Source organism: Oncorhynchus nerka, linkage group LG10, assembly GCF_034236695.1.
Source record: "Oncorhynchus nerka isolate Pitt River linkage group LG10, Oner_Uvic_2.0, whole genome shotgun sequence".
NCBI classification, from domain to species: Eukaryota; Metazoa; Chordata; class Actinopteri; order Salmoniformes; family Salmonidae; genus Oncorhynchus; species Oncorhynchus nerka.
The window spans coordinates 31,188,098-31,209,784 of record NC_088405.1 but is presented as its reverse complement, the minus strand read 5'-3'; the positions used below and the strand labels follow the sequence as shown (position 1 = coordinate 31,209,784).

Below are 21,687 nucleotides of genomic sequence, written 5' to 3'. Positions count from 1 at the left end.
AAACCCTTTGTTATGACACTCGAAATTGAGCTCAGGTGCATCCTGTTTCCATTGATCATCGTTGAGATGTTTCTACAACATGATTGGAGTCCACCTGTGGTAAATTCAATTGATTGGACATGATTTGGAAAGGCACACACCTGTCTATATAAGGTATCAAAGTTGACAGTGCATGTCAGAGCAAAAGCCAAGCCATGATGTCAAAGGAATTGTCTGTCGAGCTCCAAGACAGGATTGTGTCGAGGCCCAGATCTGGGGAAGGGTACCAAAAAATATCTGCAGCATTGAAGAACCCCAAGAACACAGTTGCCTCCATCATTCTTAAATGGAAGAAGTTTGGAACCATCAAGACTCTTCCTAGAGCTGGCCACCCGGCAAAACTGAGCAATCGGGGGAGATGGGCCTTGGTCAGGGAGGTGACCAAGAACCGATGTTCACTCTGATAGAGCTCCAGAGTTTCTGTGGAGATGGGAGAACCTTCCAGAAGGACAACCATCTCTGCAGCACTCCACCACTCAGGCCTTTCTGGTAGAGTGACCAGACAGAAGCCACTCCTCAGTAAAAGGCATATGACAGCCCACTTGGAATCTGCCAAAAGGCACCTAAAGACTCTCAGACCAGGAGAAACAAGATCTGATGAAACCAAGATTGAACTATTTGGCCTGAATGCCAAGCGTCACATCTCAAGGAAACCTGGCACCATCCCTACGGTGAAGCATGGTGGTGGCAGCATCATGCTGTGGTGATGTTTTCAGCAGCAGGGACTGGGAGACTAGTCAGGCTTGAGGTAAAGATGAAAGGATTCTTGATGAAAACCTGCTCCAGAGTGCTCAGGACCTCACATTGGGTCAAAGGTTCACCTTCCAATAGGACAACGACCCTAAGCACACAGCCTAGACTACACATGAGTAGCTTCGGGACAAGTTTCTGAATGTCCTTGTGTGGCCCAGCCAGTGCCCGGACTTGAACCCAATCAAACATCTATGGAGAGACCTGAAAATAGCTGTGTAGCATCGCTCCTCATCCAACCTGAAACCTGCTTCAACAAAGTACTGAGTGAAGGGTCTGAATACTTATGTAAATGTAATATTTTTGGTTTCATTTTTTTATAAATTTACAAGAATTTCAAAAAACCTGGTTTTGCGTTGTCATTATGGGGTATTGTGTGTAGATTGATTGTTACATTACAGCCTTAGGATAAGGCTGTAATGTAACAAAATGTGGGAAAAGTCAAGGGGTCTGAATACTTTCCAAAGGCACTGTTTAATCTTGTATTAGTGGTGGGTTCCACTAGGAAGCAAAAGAGTGCTTTTCAGAGGGTTCTCAAATGGAGACAATTGAATAACCCTTTATGGTTTTAGGTAGCAACTTCTTTTCAAAGAGTTTAGGCTTATGTTTCTGCCCAGCTGATTCAGCTCCTTCAGTGCTGGGCTGGCGTTAGCTGATTAAACTCAACTCCGCGATTTACGATTGAGTTGAGCATCGACTAGGTTGGGCGGATTGGAGCTCCGACATCACATAACATTTTAATCATAAACTGCTGATTTCAGAACCCAAAGAATAGCTTGCAATTACACACAACATTGTTCGTAAATCGTGGAGTTTAGTCAGCTAGGCTGGAGCAAAAGCCTGCACACCCTATATCTCCTCGGGACCAGGGACCACTGTCTTAGAGAGTAGATGGGGTACTCTGAGTGTATTGTGGATGAGGTCAGCATGTTTGTAATGTTTGAGAAAAGGACAGTGCACTACACTGTGACTACACTCTGTCTGCACACATGTCTCTCTCAGGGGGAATACATAATAAGAGGCTTTGCTCTCTCTCTCTCTCTCTCTCGCTCTCTCTCTCTGTCTTTATGTCTCTCTCTTTAGTACTAAGTTGAGCTTTAAGGAGCGGGTACGTATGGCAAGCCCTCGCGGCCAGAGCATGAAGAGCCGCCAGACGTCCATCAACAACGATCGGCGTTGTTCCCCGGGCAACAATGTGGCGGGCGCTGAGACGCGCAGCAGCCCTGCCAAGGTGCAGAAGAGCTGGAGCTTCAATGACCGCACCCGCTTTAGACCATCCTTACGCCTTAAGAGCCAATCACGCACCTCGCCATCCGAAGGTGAGTGGAGAGGATTGTGTGCCTCTGTGTGTGTGTGTGTGGGGGGGGGGGGGTTACATGAATGGGTGTGCATGCGTGTGTACGTACGTGTGTATACGGTATGTGATTTTTTTCTTACAAGGGTAGATTAATGAGTCAAGACTTGCAATCCACAGAAGTTGACCAACATCAACAGCAATCCAACATGACGTGTGGAGTTCCAGTCCACTACCATATACCAAACATTAGGAACACCTTCCTAATATTTAGTTGCACCCCTGACTTTTGCCCTCAGAACAGCCTCAATTCGTTGGAGCATGAACTCTACCAGGTGCCGAAAGTGTGCTGGCCCATGTTGACTCCAATGCCTCCAACAGTTGTGTCAAGTTGGCTGGTTGTCCTTACACATAGACAATCAATTGTCTTTAACCTGTCTCCTCCCCTCCATCTACACTGATTGAAGTTAGATTTAACAAGTGAGGCATCATAGCTTTCACCTGGTCAGTCTGTCATGAAAACAGCAGGTGTTCTTAATGTTTTGTACACTCAGTATATGTCTGTCTGGGTATGTGTTTTGCACCTCTATCTGTGTGTGTATGATTATGTGTACCCCATCTCTTCACCATGTTGCAATTTCTGTCTGTGTCTGTCTGCACGTGTCACAAAAGTACCCCGGGCTGCTTGGCGTCTCTACTCCACCGACGGTGCCCCCGTACCTATTTGGCACCCCAAGTTTTCTGAGCAAAAAAATAATCATATTTTTTTGTAACTTTTTTTTCAATTTTCATTGTTGGACATAAAAGACTAAACACCAGGAAATCAGCTCCAATTGATTTTAATTGATGAAATCTGTTCCCAAGTATTCCCACGCATAATAGAGAGATACGTGATTGTATACAAATGTAAGCAAGGTTTGAAATGATCATGTTTTAGTCCAACATATCTGTTTAGGCTTCTAGAGGTCAATTTGCAGTCTACAAATGATTTTGAATTATGTTCCAGCCCCCTGACTATTTAAGTGGATTTAACAAGTGACATCAAAAAGGGATCGTCGCTTTCACCTGGATTCACCTGGTCAGTCTATGTCATGGAAAGAGCAGGTGTTCTTAATGTTTTGTATGCTCAGTGTATAAACCTCAACTGTAACAGAGAATTCAAGCTGTATGTAACCTTCTAATAGAGGGGGGGAAGAGCTTGGCAGAGCAGTTCCCTGTTTCTGTCACCCCGCCTCTCCCCTGTATATCTATGCTCTTTATCTGTGCTCTTCAGGACACTTATCCTATTAAAAATCAATCTGACCTGAGAAACGGACTACTCTCATATTATTGGCTAAATGATGTATGCGTCATTCGCCCATCATGCATACAGCCGAGTGGACAATTATGGACCATTCCTAGAGATCCAATTTTCATTTGAGGAGAAAATGGAAAGCTACCAACTTATTTTGAAATATTATATTGTGGAGTTTCAGCTTGGAGCTGAAGTCTGTAAGGAAGGATGAATTATATGGACATGGAATATATTCTCTTTTGTAATTATGACCTGGGGAAGAGATGCAACGGTGAGGGGTTTAAAGAGCCAATTGGAAGCTGACTAGCGGGCTATGACACAACCCCTCTTTCTGTATCTCAGTGGACACAGGAATGGGGAATGATGACACGTTCGACGACAGGGGCTGCCACTGTGATGTCACCATGGAGGACATAACAGCTGCACAGAAGGCTGTCATCAGAGCCGTCAGGTGAGTGCTTATCATAGACTGTTCTCTCTGCTACCACGGCAAGCAATACCGATGCACCAAGTCTGCAAACAACAGAACGCTGAACCGCTTCTACCCCCAAGCCATAACACTGCTAAATAGTTCATTAAACAGTTAATCAAATAGCTACCCGGACTATCTGCATTGACCCTTGTTGCACTAACTTCTTTGACTCACCGCATACGATGTTGCTACTGTTTATTATCTGTCCCTTTATTCTTAGTTCTATGTACATATCTGCCTCAATTACCTCGTACCCCTGCACATCGACTCTGTACTGGTACTCCTTGTATATAGCAGTGGAGGCTGATAAGTGGAGGAAGGCTTCTAATAATGGGTGCAACGGAGTGAATGTAATAGCATTTTACTTTTCTATTACTTCTCTATTTTCTTTCTCTCTGCATTATTGGTAAGGGCCCGTAAGTAAGAATTTCATTGTTAGTCCACACCTGTTGTTTATGAAGCATGTGATGAATAGAATCTGATTTATCTATATCTCTATAGAAATCTCTATGTATACTTGTGTTTTCTTACACAATCCTTTATAAAATGTTCTTTCTATTTTGTTCAGGACATGGCTGTTGTAAACAGTGTACATAGCGAATGCATACACTACAACAATCGTAAACATAGACATATATTGTAAGAATATACTGTATATCTGAGCCTTCCAGGTTCTTAGATCCAGATCCAGAGCATGGACCTCCTCTATGTTGTTCTAGCCCGACCGTTCACATACTCTCACAGGGCAAGACCTGTGGATACTACAGGACTGTGGTTATCTGCCTGACCAGGCAGGTGTTTTTGCTGTCAGTCTCTGTCAGTCCACAGCCTACTGCTGTGAGGCTCTGTGGTGCATCAGGGGATTCTGTTTACCCAGTGAGAGGTCAGGGAGTACAGTTTTGGGGGATGTGTTTTTTGTTACAGCTGTCCAGTTACTCACTCTTGCACCAGCAACGTGTCTCTGTTTACTAATGTGGCCACCCTAATGGTACTGTCTCTCCCTCTCCTCCCCCCTCTCCCTCACTCACCACCTCTCACTCTATTTTTTATTACCTCTTCTCTCTCTCTCTCTCTCTCTCTCTCTCTCCCTCCCTCCCTCCCACTCTCCATTTTCCTTTACCTCCCCCTCTCCCTCACCTCTCTCTGACGGTGTCTGAAGATGTGCTATTTTGATTGGCTGCCAACACCCCAATTCCTAACACCAGGTTGTTGCTCTAGAGGACCCCCTCTCCCCTGGCCCAGCCTGCCCGCTCAGCAGGCCCCCTCAATGGGCAACGGGAGTGGAGACATGCCCCTGGCTTTCCCAGGGTGTCGGGTTGACACCCTCTCAGTCAGAACTATTATTGCAGCAGCTCATCTGTCCTTATGGTTTCCATTTATACAGTGAGGATCATGAGCAACTGGAGCCATTCTGAAGCCATCAGAGGGTCAGAATGAACCAACTGTAGATCCACTTACCTGCATCAATATTATTTACCCAGCAGTAGTTGTACTTGTACAGTACATTAAGGTTGAGGGGTAATATAATTCTAGCGTGGTTTGGTTTCAAAATAGCTCAGGCAGGTTTTGATGACATGAACTAAGGTTTCATAATGTTCTTGTGAAAGTATTTGAGTAATATTTTCTTAACTGATGCTCTGAAAATAAAAGGTAAAGGCCAGGGGTTGGAACCAAAGTTATTTTCCAGTCGTTTAGTTCTGAACAGAACCATCCGTCCCACTGTTCTGACCAGCCAAATAATGTTCTGAACCGGCTCAAACCCCCCAAAAATACCTGTTTATCATTCCTTTCTGTTCCTTTTTAAACCTCTGAAATCATCAGTTTTTTAAAAACATTTAGCTCAACATTAAATTACCTAATGAATTATGCAGTGCAGATATGGCAGCTTGCTATGGAGCAGGCAAGCTGTAGCTCAGTGAGTTGTTTGTATTCGTGATGGAAAGACAAGTGTAGAGCACGAGATGCAACTAACATTTTGCAGGCTGGGAGAGAGTGAATGAGGAGGCTTGGCTTGAAGCGCTGGGCATTTTGTGATGACATGCATTATCTGAATTAGGCCCACAGAATTATACCTACGCAGGAGCAGCTTCTATGGAGGAACTTTGAATGTCTTTGAACTTCAGAGTTGGATTAACGCTGGACCAGAGAAGCTAGCTAGCTAACAAGCTTGTGTGTGCGGAGTGGCACACTAATTAAAAACACATTTGACCTTTATGTAGTTAATAATCCAATGTGAAATGTGATAACTATAGTATCCCTAACTAAATGTAAATATTTTCCGGTTTTCGGTTTTGTTCACTGAACCAGTTCCAACACCTGGTGAATAAGTTTTTAAACCAATTAGAATGCAAATGAAAAGGAGAAGAACCATCGAAACGTGATGTATTGTTGTCTCTACCTTCTTGCCCTTTGTGCTGTTGTCTGTGCCCAATAATGTTTGTACCGTGTTTTGTGTTGCTACCATGTTGTGCTGCTACCATGTTGTGTTGCTACCATGTTGTTGTCATGTGGTGTTGCTGCCATGCTATGTTGCTGTCTTAGGTCTCTCTTTATGTAGTGTTGCGGTGTCTCTCTTGACTTGATGTGTGTTTTGTCCTATATTTTTATTTAATTTTTAATCCCACCCCCTGGTCCCGCAGGAGGCCTTTTGCCTTTTGGTAGGCCATTATTGTAAATAAGAATTTGTTCTTAACTGACTTGCCTAGTTAAATAAAGATTACTTCTTTTTTAAAAGTTACAATCAGTTATTTTCATCACTTCTTGTTTTTGTATCTCAATGATAAACTGAGAAATATGTTTTTTAAAGCTGATCTTGTTTTTAAAAAAAAAGTTTAAATAAAGGCTACAATAGCTGTCAGCTTCTTGCCAACATACAGGGTTATGCATAGTTAAGCTGTTGTTACCCTCTAGTGGCTGACTAAGAGATGACAGGTAGAACATTGACGGACCTCTGTGTGATTCCCCCTACTTTTCCACTCAGGATCATGAAGTTTCATGTAGCAAAGAAGAAGTTTAAGGAGACTCTGCGTCCATACGATGTGAAGGATGTGATAGAGCAGTACTCTGCAGGACACCTGGATATGCTCTGCAGAATCAAGAGTCTACAAACTAGGTGAGATGCACAGATACACACTCTTAGAAAAAAAGGAGCTATCTAGAACCTAAAAGGGTTCTTCAGCTGTGCCCATAGGATAACCCTTTGAAGAACCCTTTTTGGGTTCCAGGTAGCATCCTTTGGGTTTCATTTAGGAACCTTTCCACAGAGGGTTCTACATGGAACCCAAAAGGGTTCTACGTGACGTGGAAACAAAAAATGTTCTCCCGGGAACCAAAAATGGTTCTCCTATGGGGACAGCCGAGGAACCCTTTTGGAACCCTTTTTTTCTAAGAGTGCACACAATACACACACAAGCAAACACAGACACTGAAACACACACACTCACACACCTTTCTATATACGTATGTTCACCTTCTCCACTTCATTAACGTGTGTGTTTGCGTGTGTGCACACACACTCACACACCCTCTCCCTCCCAGGCCCCCCCCGCCGCACTTATATTACAGTTAGACAACCCCCCACAAATTGTAGACATCTCATGCATCTCTATGTGTGACTGTAGACTCTTGCATTGCGTTATTGTCTGAGACTAACCAACCATATCATTTCAGGAGTTTGGATTGTTGACTTCGGTTACATCAGTGATATAATCCTGTTAGATATGGCATTACATTGTGTACTTTTACTGATTAATAGAGTGGAATCTACTAGTGGATTCTAGTAGTTAGTCTGTTTTGGAGAATGTAATTGTAGCGGGTACGTGGTGCCTGTAGTTGTCCTTTTTTGCTTCGCTTCAAGAGTCTGAATGTGTGTGCGTGCGTGCGTGCGTGTGCGTGTGTGTGTTGTATTTGACCCCATGTCTCTCTCATACAGACTGGACACTGGAGTGGGCCACACCCTGAGCAGCAAACCCAGGAACATGTCCTCCCCCTCCCTGCACTTATATTACAGCCAGGCCAGGAGGAAGTCCGCCCCAGGGATGAAGTCCCCAGGGTTAGACAACCCCCCCCACACACCAACCCCTAATAACATAAACCCCCTAGCCACTACCCCCAACTCCACCCTGTCCCCGGTCCCTCACACAGAAGACAGAGTTTGAAAGGAGATGGTGCTATATGTCCATGTGTTCATCAGGGAGCACAAAGCCTGTGTTTCTAGATCCACAGAGACGGGATAGGTTTAAAGGTGAAATGGTGATGGCTCAACCTGCAGGCTTCCAATGGGACTAGAAGAGTTTCTATCATATTTCTTACACTATCCAGTTACTTTCAGATCTTTTGATTTCGATCACCATAGTTCTGTATATTGACTAGAAAGGAGACACTGCTTTCACTGAAGCAACCCAGTTGTAGGAGCTTTGGACTCCCTGATGACACATGTTTTCTAACCAATGGACGCATTCAACTAGTAGATGTTACGTGTGTAGCATCTCGCCAAGCGTGTGGTAGAAGAAAAGCTGTTATGAATGTGTGGTCTGTTTCAAATCTTTTGCATGTTGCTGTGCTTCGGGGACATAGATTGACAGCTGCTGCTGTATCTTTACTAACAGACATTTCCTCCTTCAAATGATTGGCTAATGACTAAGGATTTTGTCAATCAGAGGAGGCTGGTTGGATGAGCTATAGGAGGGCGGGCTCATTATAATGGCTGGAATGGAATAGTATCAAACACATCAAACATATGGAAACTACATGTTCAACTCTGTTCCATGAATTCCATTCCAGCCATTGCAATGAGCCTATCCTCCTATAGCTCCTCCCACCAGTCTCCTCTGCTCTCAACATGGATATTTTGTGAACAAAGAGAATGGCTGTAGTTACTAGTTGGTGCAGATTGTTGTTTTTTATCATGCACTGTAGATTGCATTGTAGTTGATTTAAACTGTAGTTTAGAAACACTGTGTGAATGTGTTTTAACTATAGCCTGCCCTCACAAAAAAACACATGTCAAATTTGCAGTTTTTACATGTGAATGTGTGTTTAATTTCACATGTGAAACTGCAGATTAGATTTTTACATGTGATCGTTTTTGCACAACTTCAAATTCCACATGTGAGAGTGAAAATCTAATTTTCAGTTTCACGTGTAAGAAAACTCCACATGTGAAAATCTAATTTTCAGTTTCACATGTAAGAAAACTCCACATGTGAAAATCTAATTTTCAGTTTCACATGTAAGAAAACTCCACATGTGAAAATCTCACTTTCTCATGTGAAATAATGTTATTCTCCTGATTTGAATTTTTTTTGTTGCAGTAGCAATGTTTCCACCGGTGGAATTAGGGTGACCACATTTAAAAAGCCCAAATGTGGGACAAGGGGCATGGTTATGCGGGACATTTGCGGAACAGTGGACATAATATTGTTTTGCTAATGGTTAATGGATCACTTTCAAATGGCGACATAGTTTTTCTGTATGAAGGTCACTGCCTGTTAAAGGGGCAATCCTTAGTTGCTACATCCATTTTTGGATATATAAATTAATCAGGAAAGAGAAAACCAGACACGTGCTCATTGCTCACATGGAGCACTCCAAACAAAATACAAAATATATATATATATTTTTTACAAAACTAGTAGTGGTTATGAAATAAAACAAAACGTGAATGACTGTAGCATAAGTAAAACATGCATTAGCAGAAATTCACATAACCAAATTATGGGGGTTTAACTGTACATTTTCTAGGCCTACTGGTGACACAAGTTATTGGGAATTGATCAAACAAATAAACAATCAAAGGAAAAACAATTCACACAATGAAACAATGAATGCGCCAGAATTGGCGGCAGACAGCTGAGATCATTCTGGATAGAGATGCGCCATATCTTTGCCACACACCACTCCCCTTCTTCATGCAACATTTTCAATTACACTCAAGACACATTATCTTCTCACATATTTTATATGCGTATCACTGACAGCCACAACTCAATCAGCTAGACCGATTTCCACGCGCGTTAACCAAATTGCGGGCTTCCAAAATAGGCATAGGCCTAAACGATTGTGATTTGAAACACTACACAGCAATTTTAAAAATAAAATAAGCTAATGATCCTCTGTGGCTAAGTCATGCTCCCTGGTGAATCATTTTTTATCATTTTATTTAGACAGGAGTAATTATAGTCTTTAATGGCGAAATATCAATTTATTTTAGGGGACTCCAGCATCCTAACAACTTTCCTTTCAAATTCGCAAGAGGCTGAACCCAGAGATCCGTATATAATGACGAGATGCACATGTCTCCACCCTAACAATGGAAGTTTTTGTACCAAAGGCGGAAGGCAGGCGAAAACCTTAGGTCTGTATATTATGCCCATAGAAACACATTGGGCTTATTCTGGACAAATTTTGGCGAGAGTGATCCCTCTCGCTTCGCCTCTTCCTCTCTGCTAAATCTATGTCACCGGAGAAAGCACGCGAGCTAGCGAAACAGCGCCCCTCTATATATAGCCCATGTACAATATTTGATTATGTCTGGCCAGAAATAGTATGACATGCCATACTCATTTGGTCCAGACAGCATCAGATACTTGGTCTAAAAAGACTGAGACAGAGGGGAGCTGCTTCGCTGGCTCTGAATCTTTAAATTAGATTGTCTTTCTGTCGCGGTGCGTCTCGGTCAAATAACATTTGATTTGGATGGGCTAGGAGGTGCGGCCCTGAATGGGCGACCAGATGTAGCTGGAAGTGGGAAAATGTACGTGTGAAATAAATGCAACATGTGTGGAATTATTTTTGTCAAGAAAGGAAAAAGTACATGTGAAACTTCACACGTAAAACCACCTGTATGACCCATGTGAAAATATAATGTACCAACTGGCTATCAAAGTCCACTATTTGTGTTTAATTCAAAGAAATGTGTGTATCATAGGGTGGATCAGATACTGGGTAAGGGCCAGATCCCCATGGACAAAAAGATCAGGGACAAGCTTCACCCTGATGGGGACCCACTGGAGGACATGAGTATGCTGGGACGTGTGTGTAAAGTGGAGAGACAGGTGAGCGTTTGAGCAAATTATACTGAACAAAAATATAAACGCAACATGTAAAGTGTTGGTCCTATGTTTCATGAGCTGAAAAAAAATATCCCAGAAATGTTGTGAGCATTTCTCTTTTGCAAAGATAATCCACGAACCTGACAGGTGTGGCATATCAAGAAGCTGATAAAACAGCACAATCATTATTCACAGGTGCACCATGTGCTTAGGACAATAATAGGCCACTCTAAAATGTGCAGTTTTGTCACACAGCACAATTTGTCCCCCACACCTTTATTTAACCAGGTAGGCTAGTTGAGAACAAGTTCTCATTTGCAACTGCAACCTGGCCAAGATAAAGCATAGCAGTGTGAACAGACAACACAGAGTTACACATGGAGTAAACAATTAACAAGTCAATAACACAGTAGAAAAAAAAAGAGTCTATATACATTGTGTGCAAAAGGCATGAGGAGGTAGGCGAATAATTACAATTTTGCAGATTAACACTGGAGTGATAAATGATCAGATGGTCATGTACAGGTAGAGATATTGGTGTGCAAAAGAGCAGAAAAGTAAATAAATAAAAACAGTATGGGGATGAGGTAGGTAAAAGTGGGTGGGCTATTTACCGATAGACTATATACAGCTGCAGCGATCGGTTAGCTGCTCAGATAGCAGGCACACTTAACCAGCATGACCAATGCCAAATGCTGACAGCAGGAATGTCCAAAAGAGCTGTTTCCAGAGAATTTAATGTTCATTTCACCACCATAAGCCGTCTCCAACGTTTTGTTTGAGAATTTGTCAGTATGTCCAACTGATATCACAACCGCAGACCACATGTAACCACCCCAGCTCAGGACCTCCACATCCAGCATCTTCATCTGTGGGATCCTCTGAGACCAGCCACCCAGACAGCTGATGAAACTGCGGGTTTACACAACGGAAGAATTTCTGCACAAACTGTCAGAAATCGTCTCAGGGAAGCTCATCTGCATGATCGTGGTCCTCATCAGGGTCTTGACCTGACTGCAGTTCGTAATTGACTTCAGTGGACAAATGCTCACTTTCGATGAGTTTGGACATCGACAAAAGTTTGGACACACCTACTCATTCAAGGGTTTTTCGTATTTTTACTATTTTCTATATTGTAGAATAATAGTGAAGACATCAGAACTATGAAATAGCACATATGGAATCATGTAGTAGCCAAAAAAGTGTTAAACAAATCAAAATATATTTTAGATTCTTCAAAGTAGCCACCCTTTGCCTTGATGACAGCTTTGCACACTCTTGGCATTCTCTCAACCAGCTTCACCTGGAATGCTTTTCCATCAGAATTGAAGGAGTTCCCACATATGCTGAGAACTTGTTGGCTGCTTTTCCTTCACTCTCATCCCAAACCATCTCAATTGGGTTGAGGTTGGGTGATTGTGGAGGCCAGGTCATCTGATACAGCACTCCATCACTCTCCTTCTTGGTCAAATAGCCCTTATACAGCCTGGAAGTGTGTTGGGTCATTTTCCTGTTGAAAAACAAATGATAGTCCCACTAAGAGCAAACCAGATGGGATCACTGCAGAATGCTGTGGTAGTCATGCTGGTTAAGTGTGCCTTGAATTAAAAATAAATCACAGACAGTGTAACCAGCGAAGCAACCCACACCATCACACCACCACCTCCATGCTTCATGGTGAGAACCACACTTGCGGAGATCATCCGTTCACCTACTCTGCATCTCACAAAGACACGGTCTGGCCCAAAAATCTCAAATTTGGACTCATCAGACCAAAGACAGATTTCCACCGGTCTAATGTCCATTGCTCGTGTTTCTTGGCCCAAGCAAGTCTCTTTATCTTATTGGTGTCCTTTAGCAGTTGTTTCTTTGCAGAAATTTGACCATGAAGGCCTGATTCACACAGTCACCTCTGAACAGTTGATGTTGAGAGGTGTCTGTTACTTGAACTCTGTGAAACATTTATTTGGGCTTCAATTTCTGAGGCTGGTAACTCTAATGAACTTATCCTCTGCAGCAGAGGTAACTCTGGTTCTTCCTTTCCTGGGTCGGTCCTCATGAGAGCCAGTTTCATCATAGCGCTTGATAGTTCTTGCGACTGCACTTGAAGAAACTTTCAAAGTTATTGAAATGTTCTGGACTGGCTGACCTTCAAAGTAAAGTAATGATGGACTGTCATTTCTCTTTGCTTATTTGAGCTGATATCATAAAATGACTTGGTATTTTACCAAATAGGGCTATCTTCTGAATACCACCCCTACCTTGTCACAACACAACTGATTGGCTCAAACGCATTAAGAAGGAAAGAAATTCCACAAATGAACTTTTAACATGGCACACCTGTTAATTTAAATGCATTCCAGGTGAGTACCTCGTGAAGCTGGTTGAGAGAATGCCAAGTGTTTGCAAAGCTGTCATCAAGGCGAAGGGTGGTTACTTTGAAGAATCTCACATATAAAGTATATTTTGATTTGTTTTTTGGTTAGAAAAATGCATCCATATGTGTTATTTCAAAATTTTGATGTCTTCACTATTATTCTACAATGTAGAAGATAGTAAAAATAAAGAAAAACCCTGGAATGAGTAGGTGTGTCAAAACTTTTGACTGGTACTCTATATACCTGTATATATGATGGGATGCATAGACATTATAGACAGTATGTGGATAGAATATGTAGTATATCTGTATAATACCTATATAGAATAGTATACATACAGCAATAGTTGAATAGAATGGCCTTGACTAGGCTACAGTATATACTGTACATATGGCAGACAGCGTGTATGGCTTCGTGTGGGCAAGCGGTTTGCTGATGTCAACATTGTGAACCGAGTGCCCCATGATGGTGGTGGGGTCATGGTATGGGCAAGCATAAGCTACGGACAACAAACACAATTGCATTTTATCGATGGCAATTTGAATGCACAGAGATACCGTGACGAAATCCTGAGGAGCATTGTCGTGCCAATCATCCGCCGCCATCACCTCATTTTTCTGCATGACAATGCACTGCCCCATGTTGCAAGGGTCTGTACATACTTCCTGGAAGTTGAAAATGTCCCAGTTCCTCCATGGCCTGCATACTCACCAGACAAATCTCCCATTGAGCATTTTTGGGATGCTCTGTATTGACGTGTACGACAACGTGTTCCAGTTCCCGCCAATATCCAGCAATTTCGCACAGCCATTGAAGAGTGGGACAACATTCCACAGGCCACAATCAACAGCCTGATCAACTGTATTCAAAGTAGATGTGTAGCGCTGCATGAGGCAAATGGTGGTCACACCAGATGCTGACTGGTTTTCTGATCCACGCCCCTACTTTTTTTTAAGGTATCTGTGACCAACAGATGCATATCTGTATTCCCAGTCATGTGAAATCCTTAGATTAGGACCTAATTCATTCATTTCAATTGACTGATTTCCTTATATGAACTGTTGCTTGTTGCGTTTATATTTTTGTTCAGTGTCTATAGTGTGTGTTTGTCACTTGCACAGTGAACCCTTGTTGCTTTTGACTGTCACCCCCCGTCCCCCAGGTGACGTCCATAGAGTCAAAGCTGGACTCTCTGCTAGATGTGTACAGGCAGGGCTCGTCTGCCCTCACCCTCTCCTCCCTGCCCCTTTTCGAGCTGGAGCACCAGACATCCGACTACCAGAGCTCCATCCTCAGCAAGGACCTGCCCTCTGGCTCCCACCTGGGAGGGGAGTGTGTAAGAGGGCATCCAGGTGAGGGGGGTGGGGGTATATCCCGGTCAACAACAGGTGACCATCTCTCCAGGGGCCTCCAGCTCATACTGGCCCCCAGCGAGCTCACCCTCAACACCTGCCCCCCCCCCTACCCTGCCTCCACCGCATCCCCCACACCCATGCCCTTCCTGCTCCCTGATAGCCCCTACCCGCTCCTCGCCACCCCCAGTAGTTTCCCCAGGCGAGTGCATTTCCCTAACCTCCTGCCCCCTCCACCATCTGCTGGTGCCGCCACCCTCCAGCTGTCCACCACTGGAACCCAGCACAGACGCCCCCTCTGCCCCACCCCAGATGCTCCTCGAAGGGGTAGGCTGGAGGAGAGCTCAGGCCCCTCTATGATGGTGGGCTCCAGTGTGGACGATGGAGAGGAGGACAGAGAGGGGGAACATGCCCAGAGTAGGGTGCAGCTGAGGGGGAAGCCCCACTTGAGGGAAGAGGGCCCCTGGAGGAGGCACTTGAGCCTGGAGGTGGACCCCTTGCTGCTGCTCTCCTCTGGATGTGGGGGGGTACCCTCTGAGCAGGGACAGGGGCTGGGGAAGTCCTGGTCAGCACACAACCTTACCCAGCCATCTGCAGACAACCCCCCCAACCTGTCCTCCCCCCTCGGCAACAGTAGCAGTTCCAGAGATGGCTCCCAAGGCAACCCCGACGTTAGCAACTGGCGTGAAACAGACCTTTTCATCACTGTCTGTGACCTGGAGCCGCAGGTGGACCAGTTTGATTTCCTGTCCCAGGAGAGTGGCTTCCTGTCCCATCCCACAGCAGACGGTACTGGTTGCTTGGACCTCTTGCTGACTGAAGATGGGGGGTCCTCAAGCAGTTTGACCGGACCCCACATCCCCACAATGGACAGTGCAGAGTCCCTCAACCAGCCTCCCCATGTACGACTAAAATAACTATTCCATAGGAGTGAATAAAATAACCCCTTCCCCCAACACACACATTACTAATATGACCATCCAGCATAGAGAATTCACTTGGACAAAAAAAAAAATAACAATAATAGATTTGAAACTGTTGATTTTAACTCTGTTTTTACGATGTTTGAGGTGTCAACAAAAGATGTCCTCTCATGCATATCATTGCATGGACTATTTCCTAAAACAGCAACAAGCTGAGAAACTAACAGGGGAAGGGAAGATGGGGGAGGAAGATTGAACAAAAGAGAGGTTGGTCAGATAGTGGTACTGTTTGCTCTCTCGACTATGCATGACCACCGCATGTCTAAACTGCACTTTAGGGTCGAGAGCATTCAAGCCCCCGAGCCCCTTCGATAGCCTTGGAACCACAGTTATGAGGGCTGAGTCCAACCTCATAAGCCCAGAGCTCACCTGTTTTTACCTGCGTGTTCCATTCATGTATCTTCCAAACCCTTGAGAGGCAATTTGGAGCAGTCAGCTATTATTACCCAAGTATTCCTAACAAGCTCACCATTTAATAATAGATAATACAATAATTAATTTGATATTAACATAAGAAGATAAACCTATTGAAGTAAATTTGTCAATTATTTTCCTAATAAATTGTACAATCTTGTGAGGCCATTTGATTTTGAACAAATCCAATTTGCTGATTGCGTACTCCAGTAGGATTCATTGTTTTGGACTTTTAAAGGCATTTAGTGAAAGACAAACAGCAGCCAAATAAGATCAGTTATGACTGTGATACAGTAGATAGTGAAACAAAGCTGTGGTACACTGTAGTTGTCGGTCACAATAAACACTACAGAATGCAGGGTTTCTTGTCTTACAGCTCATGTGTACCACTAGCACTGTTTGACTGCCACTCAGCCTGAACACAGATGCCTGCTCTTGAATGAGAATATGCACAAAACTGTGTCAGCCATTTTGATTTCCTCTATTTTGCACCTTTTTGTTCTTGAAGAAGAGACAGACACAACAGTCTTAATAAATGTCTTCTGTGGAGTTAACGATGACAGCTTACATTCAACACATTTGTTTTTATGGTGCATAAGTGCACTTGGCTTAGCTGATTAACAATTACACTGTAGAATGCAATATGTACAGATGAATGCCAAAATACAGAAAACACTTGAGTAAATTAGGGATTCAAAGTACATTGAAAGCAGGCTATTTCACACAGGTGTGGTTCCTGAGTTAATTAACATCCCATCATGCATAGGGTCATGTATAAAAATGTCCAGTTGGCCATTATTTTGGCTACCATGGCTAGAAGATCTCAGTGACTTTGAAAGAGAGGTCTCAAAGTAGCAGAAGGGGTTTATTACAGGGTGTGTGTGTGTGTTTGTGCGCACATTAAAAAATACTATAGTATACTCTGGTATAAATACTATAGTATTCACTATAGTGTTTTTGCAGACTTTACTGTAGTATTTACTGTTAACTATAGCGTAAAAACTGTAGTAAAAGGAAAACTTTAGTATATACTATAGTAATTAATGTAGTGTTTTTTGCGGATGGTAATATACTGCAGTATTTACTGTAGTGTTTTTGCTGACATAACTGTAGTATTTACTATAGTGTCATTGTATTATAATCTTTGACATAGAAGTGAAGGCTTTCTCCTTCAAGAAACCTTCTGGAGAACTAATAAAAGAGCACATTTAGCATAACCTGTAGGTAGGTAGGACTGGGGTCTGAACAGATAGTTCAGAGCATCTGCTCTTTTCCATAACCTGTAAGGAACACAATATATGGTCTATACTTGGCATGTAGGTTTCTCACTTATGGGTGGCACAAATTGCGATATTGAGTAGGGGAATGGTCAGGGTATATACAAAGGAAATACTGTAGTATTTACTATAGTTTACTGTAGTATTTGTGTAGTATTTACTACATTTGTTTTGTCGGGATAATACTGTAGTATTTACTATAGTATTCTACAGTATACTACAACATCCTATAATAAGTACTACTCATGATCGAGGGATACTACATTGTGTAATATAGTATTCTACATTTTACTATATCATTATTTTCTATAGTAAGTACTGTAGTATTCTATAGTAAACTGTAGTATATTTTCATGTGTGTGTGTCTCTCTCAATCAACAGATCTCAACCCAATTAACCCTTATGGGAGATTCTGAAACGTGACGCCTGAGACAGCGTTTTCCACCACCATCAAAAAAACACCAAATTATAGAGTTCCAGACATTAGAATCTATTCCGAGGCACATTGAAGCTGTTCTGGTGGCTCGTGGTGGCCCAATGCCCTATTAAGACACTTTATGTTGGTGTTTCCTTTATTTTGGCAGTTACCTGTATATAATCTATGTTAATACAGTATGTGACCTGCAAAATCTACATAGCTGTGTTAAAATGGGATATTATATGACTATGGCTGCAGTGTTTGAGCGGAGTTAGTACGATAAATGCACAACTGAAAGCACAATCGTTTGGAGACGTTGGAACCTGCATATGTAACTGGTGGTTTTATGCTCTGTAATGAAATGTTTTCCAGATACATAATCATGTGACAGACAGGAGGTACTTGTAGAGGTCAGCTCCATTGGAAGAAGGCTGAGTATCGAATCCACTTAGTTAACTATAGAGTATGGAGTCTTCCATTGAAGAAATGTCATGCTTGGTCTGTAGACTGAAGTTATATCAAATTTACTGGTTAATTAATGGTTAATTTCCCTTAGTTTATTCTGTAAATGCTTAACAGTGCCTTTCTTGCATTTTAATATGATTATAGTTATTTTTTCTCCACTGGGCTGCATATGTAGCTACAGTGCCTAGCTACGTAGAATAACTCATACAGGTGTAAGCTCAGTTTCTGAAACTTGGATAACACACTTTTAATGGCTGCAAATCTACTACAGTACATGTTCTATATCACTTGTACTGTCATTTATTATCCAAAACAGGCCTAAAAGGGCAATTCAACCACTTTTCAACCTTATTTTCATTATCTCCAGCACAATTACAGTGTCTTCATATATGAAAACGGCGCATTTCTAGAAAAAATATATAAAGTAAAAAAGTATGCGAACATCAAAAATAAACATTTATTTAACAGTGATTCCCTAACACTATGAGACTCGCGGTGATGTGGGGAGCAAGAAAATACCCTCCCTCTGGCTAGAAACTCATTGCAGGTTTTGAAAATCACAGTTTTGTTTACTTTTAATCCTACCCTGTTTTAAGGACTTTTCTTATTATCTTTTTAACCACAGATCATAGAAACGGCCTGTTTTCACATACACTGAGGGTGTTTCTCAATATGCATACTACCTTGCTCCACACTCTCATGCTCTGAGTGCATTCTCCAATGCTTTCTCTTGAGTATGTTCTTGTGAGGACGAGCGTGTGGAGAATACATAAAACATTACGTTTGAGAAGCACTCACACTTCCCCCTACTGTATTACCTCACGCTTCACTTCCCCATTCCCTGAACCTTCATCCAGCCAGGACAATGGCAAGAATAGACTAACCAAAAAATGACCTAAAATTAATATTATGCAAGATATATGTCAATTCTTCATGGGTAGCTAGCTAACTATTCTTCATGGCTATCTGGCTAGCTAAAAGTAGTAGCTAGCCAGATAGCCCTATTGACTTATTATGGGCTTGCGATCTGTAGGCAGGTAAACATTAACACAGCATGTATTTATTAACATATCAAGATAAAATATTGTAGTCAGGCAACATATGAGATGTGAAGAGGCAACATTTCATTCCGAAGTCAGTGTATTTTCTCTCGCTTCAGCTTAAATAATGTCCGTCATTTTTTACGTGGCTGCGTCATATTTCTTTGCATACTTTCAATTGAAGCTTGCATTGATGCATGCTTCAAAATATGTACTATTATACAATGGGTGGGTCTAATCCTGGATGCTGATTGGTTAAAACCTCATTCCAGCCGGCGTCTATTCCACAAGTTACCACCGGCTAACTCTATGACTTTGAAATATCTATTTACTCTCACTGCGCAATCCACTGTCTCATCAACCCAGCCAGGCAATTTATAAACTTGATCTCTACTATAAAAAGCATCTAGACATTATCTCCCATTTCTTTTAGACTATCATTTGGTTTTCAACAGCAGAGATTTGTATAAACCGTGCAGTCTGTCTGCCCCGACATTTGCAACATTGTTTCAATATTGAAATTTATCTCCAGCTGTCCCGTAGTAATGAACATGTCGGGGCCAGACAGACAGACAGATTTTCTTAGCCAGTCGAAATCATGAATCAGCTGGTATCATTTTTATGAATATATACAAAGAAATGTCAACAGAAAACAGGACAAACTAAATGAAGTTGAAGAGCAGCTAGTTTGCAGTCTTTCTAGCTTCAGACTGAAGTGATTGTGTTAGCTGTATTGTTGGCTAGCTCCTATGATCAACAATGTCCTAACGAGAGAGCACATTTTCTGTGTCAGGCGAAATCGCGCATCATTAGCTCATTGTTATGGATATATCTAAATAAATGTCACTAGAAAACAGTTTAAACAAATAACAGCAAATGCAGCCACTTTGCTGTTATTCTGGACGTAGTTAGCCGTAGTTGGCTAGCTATCAAACAAGGGATAAGAACGTTGCCAGCCAGTACGGCAATGGAACATTTAGAACTAACTACAGAGTTGCGTCCATGGATGCAGAACAAAAAGATATAACGACTGGGAACTCTGGCAACCGAACCAATAGATCGAACAACCAGCCGGCTTGTGTAGTAACCTTAGATTTGTGTCGGGACTATATCTCGTGGAAGAATGAAATAATATGAATTAATTTATCAAAATAATGTTTTTTATGACAATATGTCAATCATTATTTGAATATGTTGGTAACTCCTTGTATAACGGTGATAATTCCCTTGAAGCAGGATAATTGTAAAGAATGATTTTTAAACCTTCAGACAATTGAGACATGGATTGTGTATGTGTGCCATTCAGAGGGTGAATCGGCAAGACAAAAGATTTAAGTGCCTTTGAACGGGGTATGGTAGTAAGTGCCAAGCGCACCAATTTGAGTGTGCCAAGAACTGCAATGTGGCAAGGTTTTTCACACTCAACAGTTTCCCATGTGTATCAAGAATGGTCCACCACCCAATAGACATCCAGCCAACTTGACACAACTGTGGGAAGCATTGGAGTCAACATAGGCCAGCATCCTTGTGGAACGCTTTCGACACGGTGTAGAGTCCATGCCCCTACCAATTGAGGCTGTTCTGAAGACAAAGGGGGGTGGAACTCAATATTAGGAAGGTGTTTCTAATGTTTTGTACACTCAGTGTATGTAGATACTGTTTTGGTGCTGGAGATAATGAATACGGCAGAATTGCCCTTGAAAATACATGGTTGATAATGTTAACATTCCTAATTCTTTCAAATTAATGTATTAAAGTGCACATAACAGAGGTTACAAGATCTCTGTGGAGGAGAAATACAAAATGAATTGTAATATTATACATCAATAAACTACAAACATGAAAGTATTATTTGGTCTGGATGTCTTGAATGAAATACTGTATAACCACACCAAGTTGCACTATAAAAAGAGGCTTAGGGCTAGGATTGCAAAACTACTGGTAGTTGACAAAAGTTATTTCCGGTAATGTTAGTAATTAACAGGTAATCTATGGCAATCTATGGTAATTCTGGTCATTTACACTTGATTAACTTTAAAAAAATGTATTCATATAAAGTATTAATTTGTTATATCTGTGTCCATATTGTCCATGGGTTTCTAGATGATAGACCATAAGGTTAATGAGGAATCAAATCAAATGCATTTTTATTTGTCACATGCGCCAAATACAGAAAGTGTAATACTTTACTGTGAAATGCTCATTTACCATCCCCTTCCCAACAATGCAGATAAAAAGTAAGACAATTAACAAATAGATAACTCTGCATCTCTTCCAACTATTTACTTTTTCACAGTTTGGCTTGACATTGACATAGTTAAATAAATAAAAGTGTGAACAAAATATAAAGGATATTTCATGTTGAAACTCATATTAAACACCAATGGTATTCACTAAGTTGATGAGTTGTATTTGACAGTTTTGTCATTCTATTTTTGATTTTAAAATCATCTTATTTT

At 41.9% G+C, this 21,687-nt stretch overlaps 1 protein-coding gene across 6 annotated transcripts in view; it reads left to right on the top strand.

Moving 5' to 3' along the window:
* LOC115135135 (potassium voltage-gated channel subfamily KQT member 5-like) overlaps positions 1-21,687 on the top strand; it is a 150,709-nt gene that overhangs the window by 94,911 nt on the left and 34,111 nt on the right. For 3 of the 6 annotated variants that reach the window (XM_029669455.2, XM_029669453.2, XM_029669454.2), the window contains 5 exons: positions 1,873-2,108; positions 3,720-3,828; positions 6,830-6,961; positions 7,781-7,900; positions 10,778-10,904. In XM_029669455.2, coding sequence (XP_029525315.1) covers positions 1,873-2,108; positions 3,720-3,828; positions 6,830-6,961; positions 7,781-7,900; positions 10,778-10,904 — 724 coding nt within the window. Of the gene's footprint in view, positions 1-1,872; positions 2,109-3,719; positions 3,829-6,829; positions 6,962-7,780; positions 7,901-10,777; positions 10,905-14,441; positions 21,077-21,687 lie in introns of those variants that run through there. The other 3 variants (XM_029669458.2, XM_029669459.2, XM_029669456.2) reach the window with 3 other exon arrangements.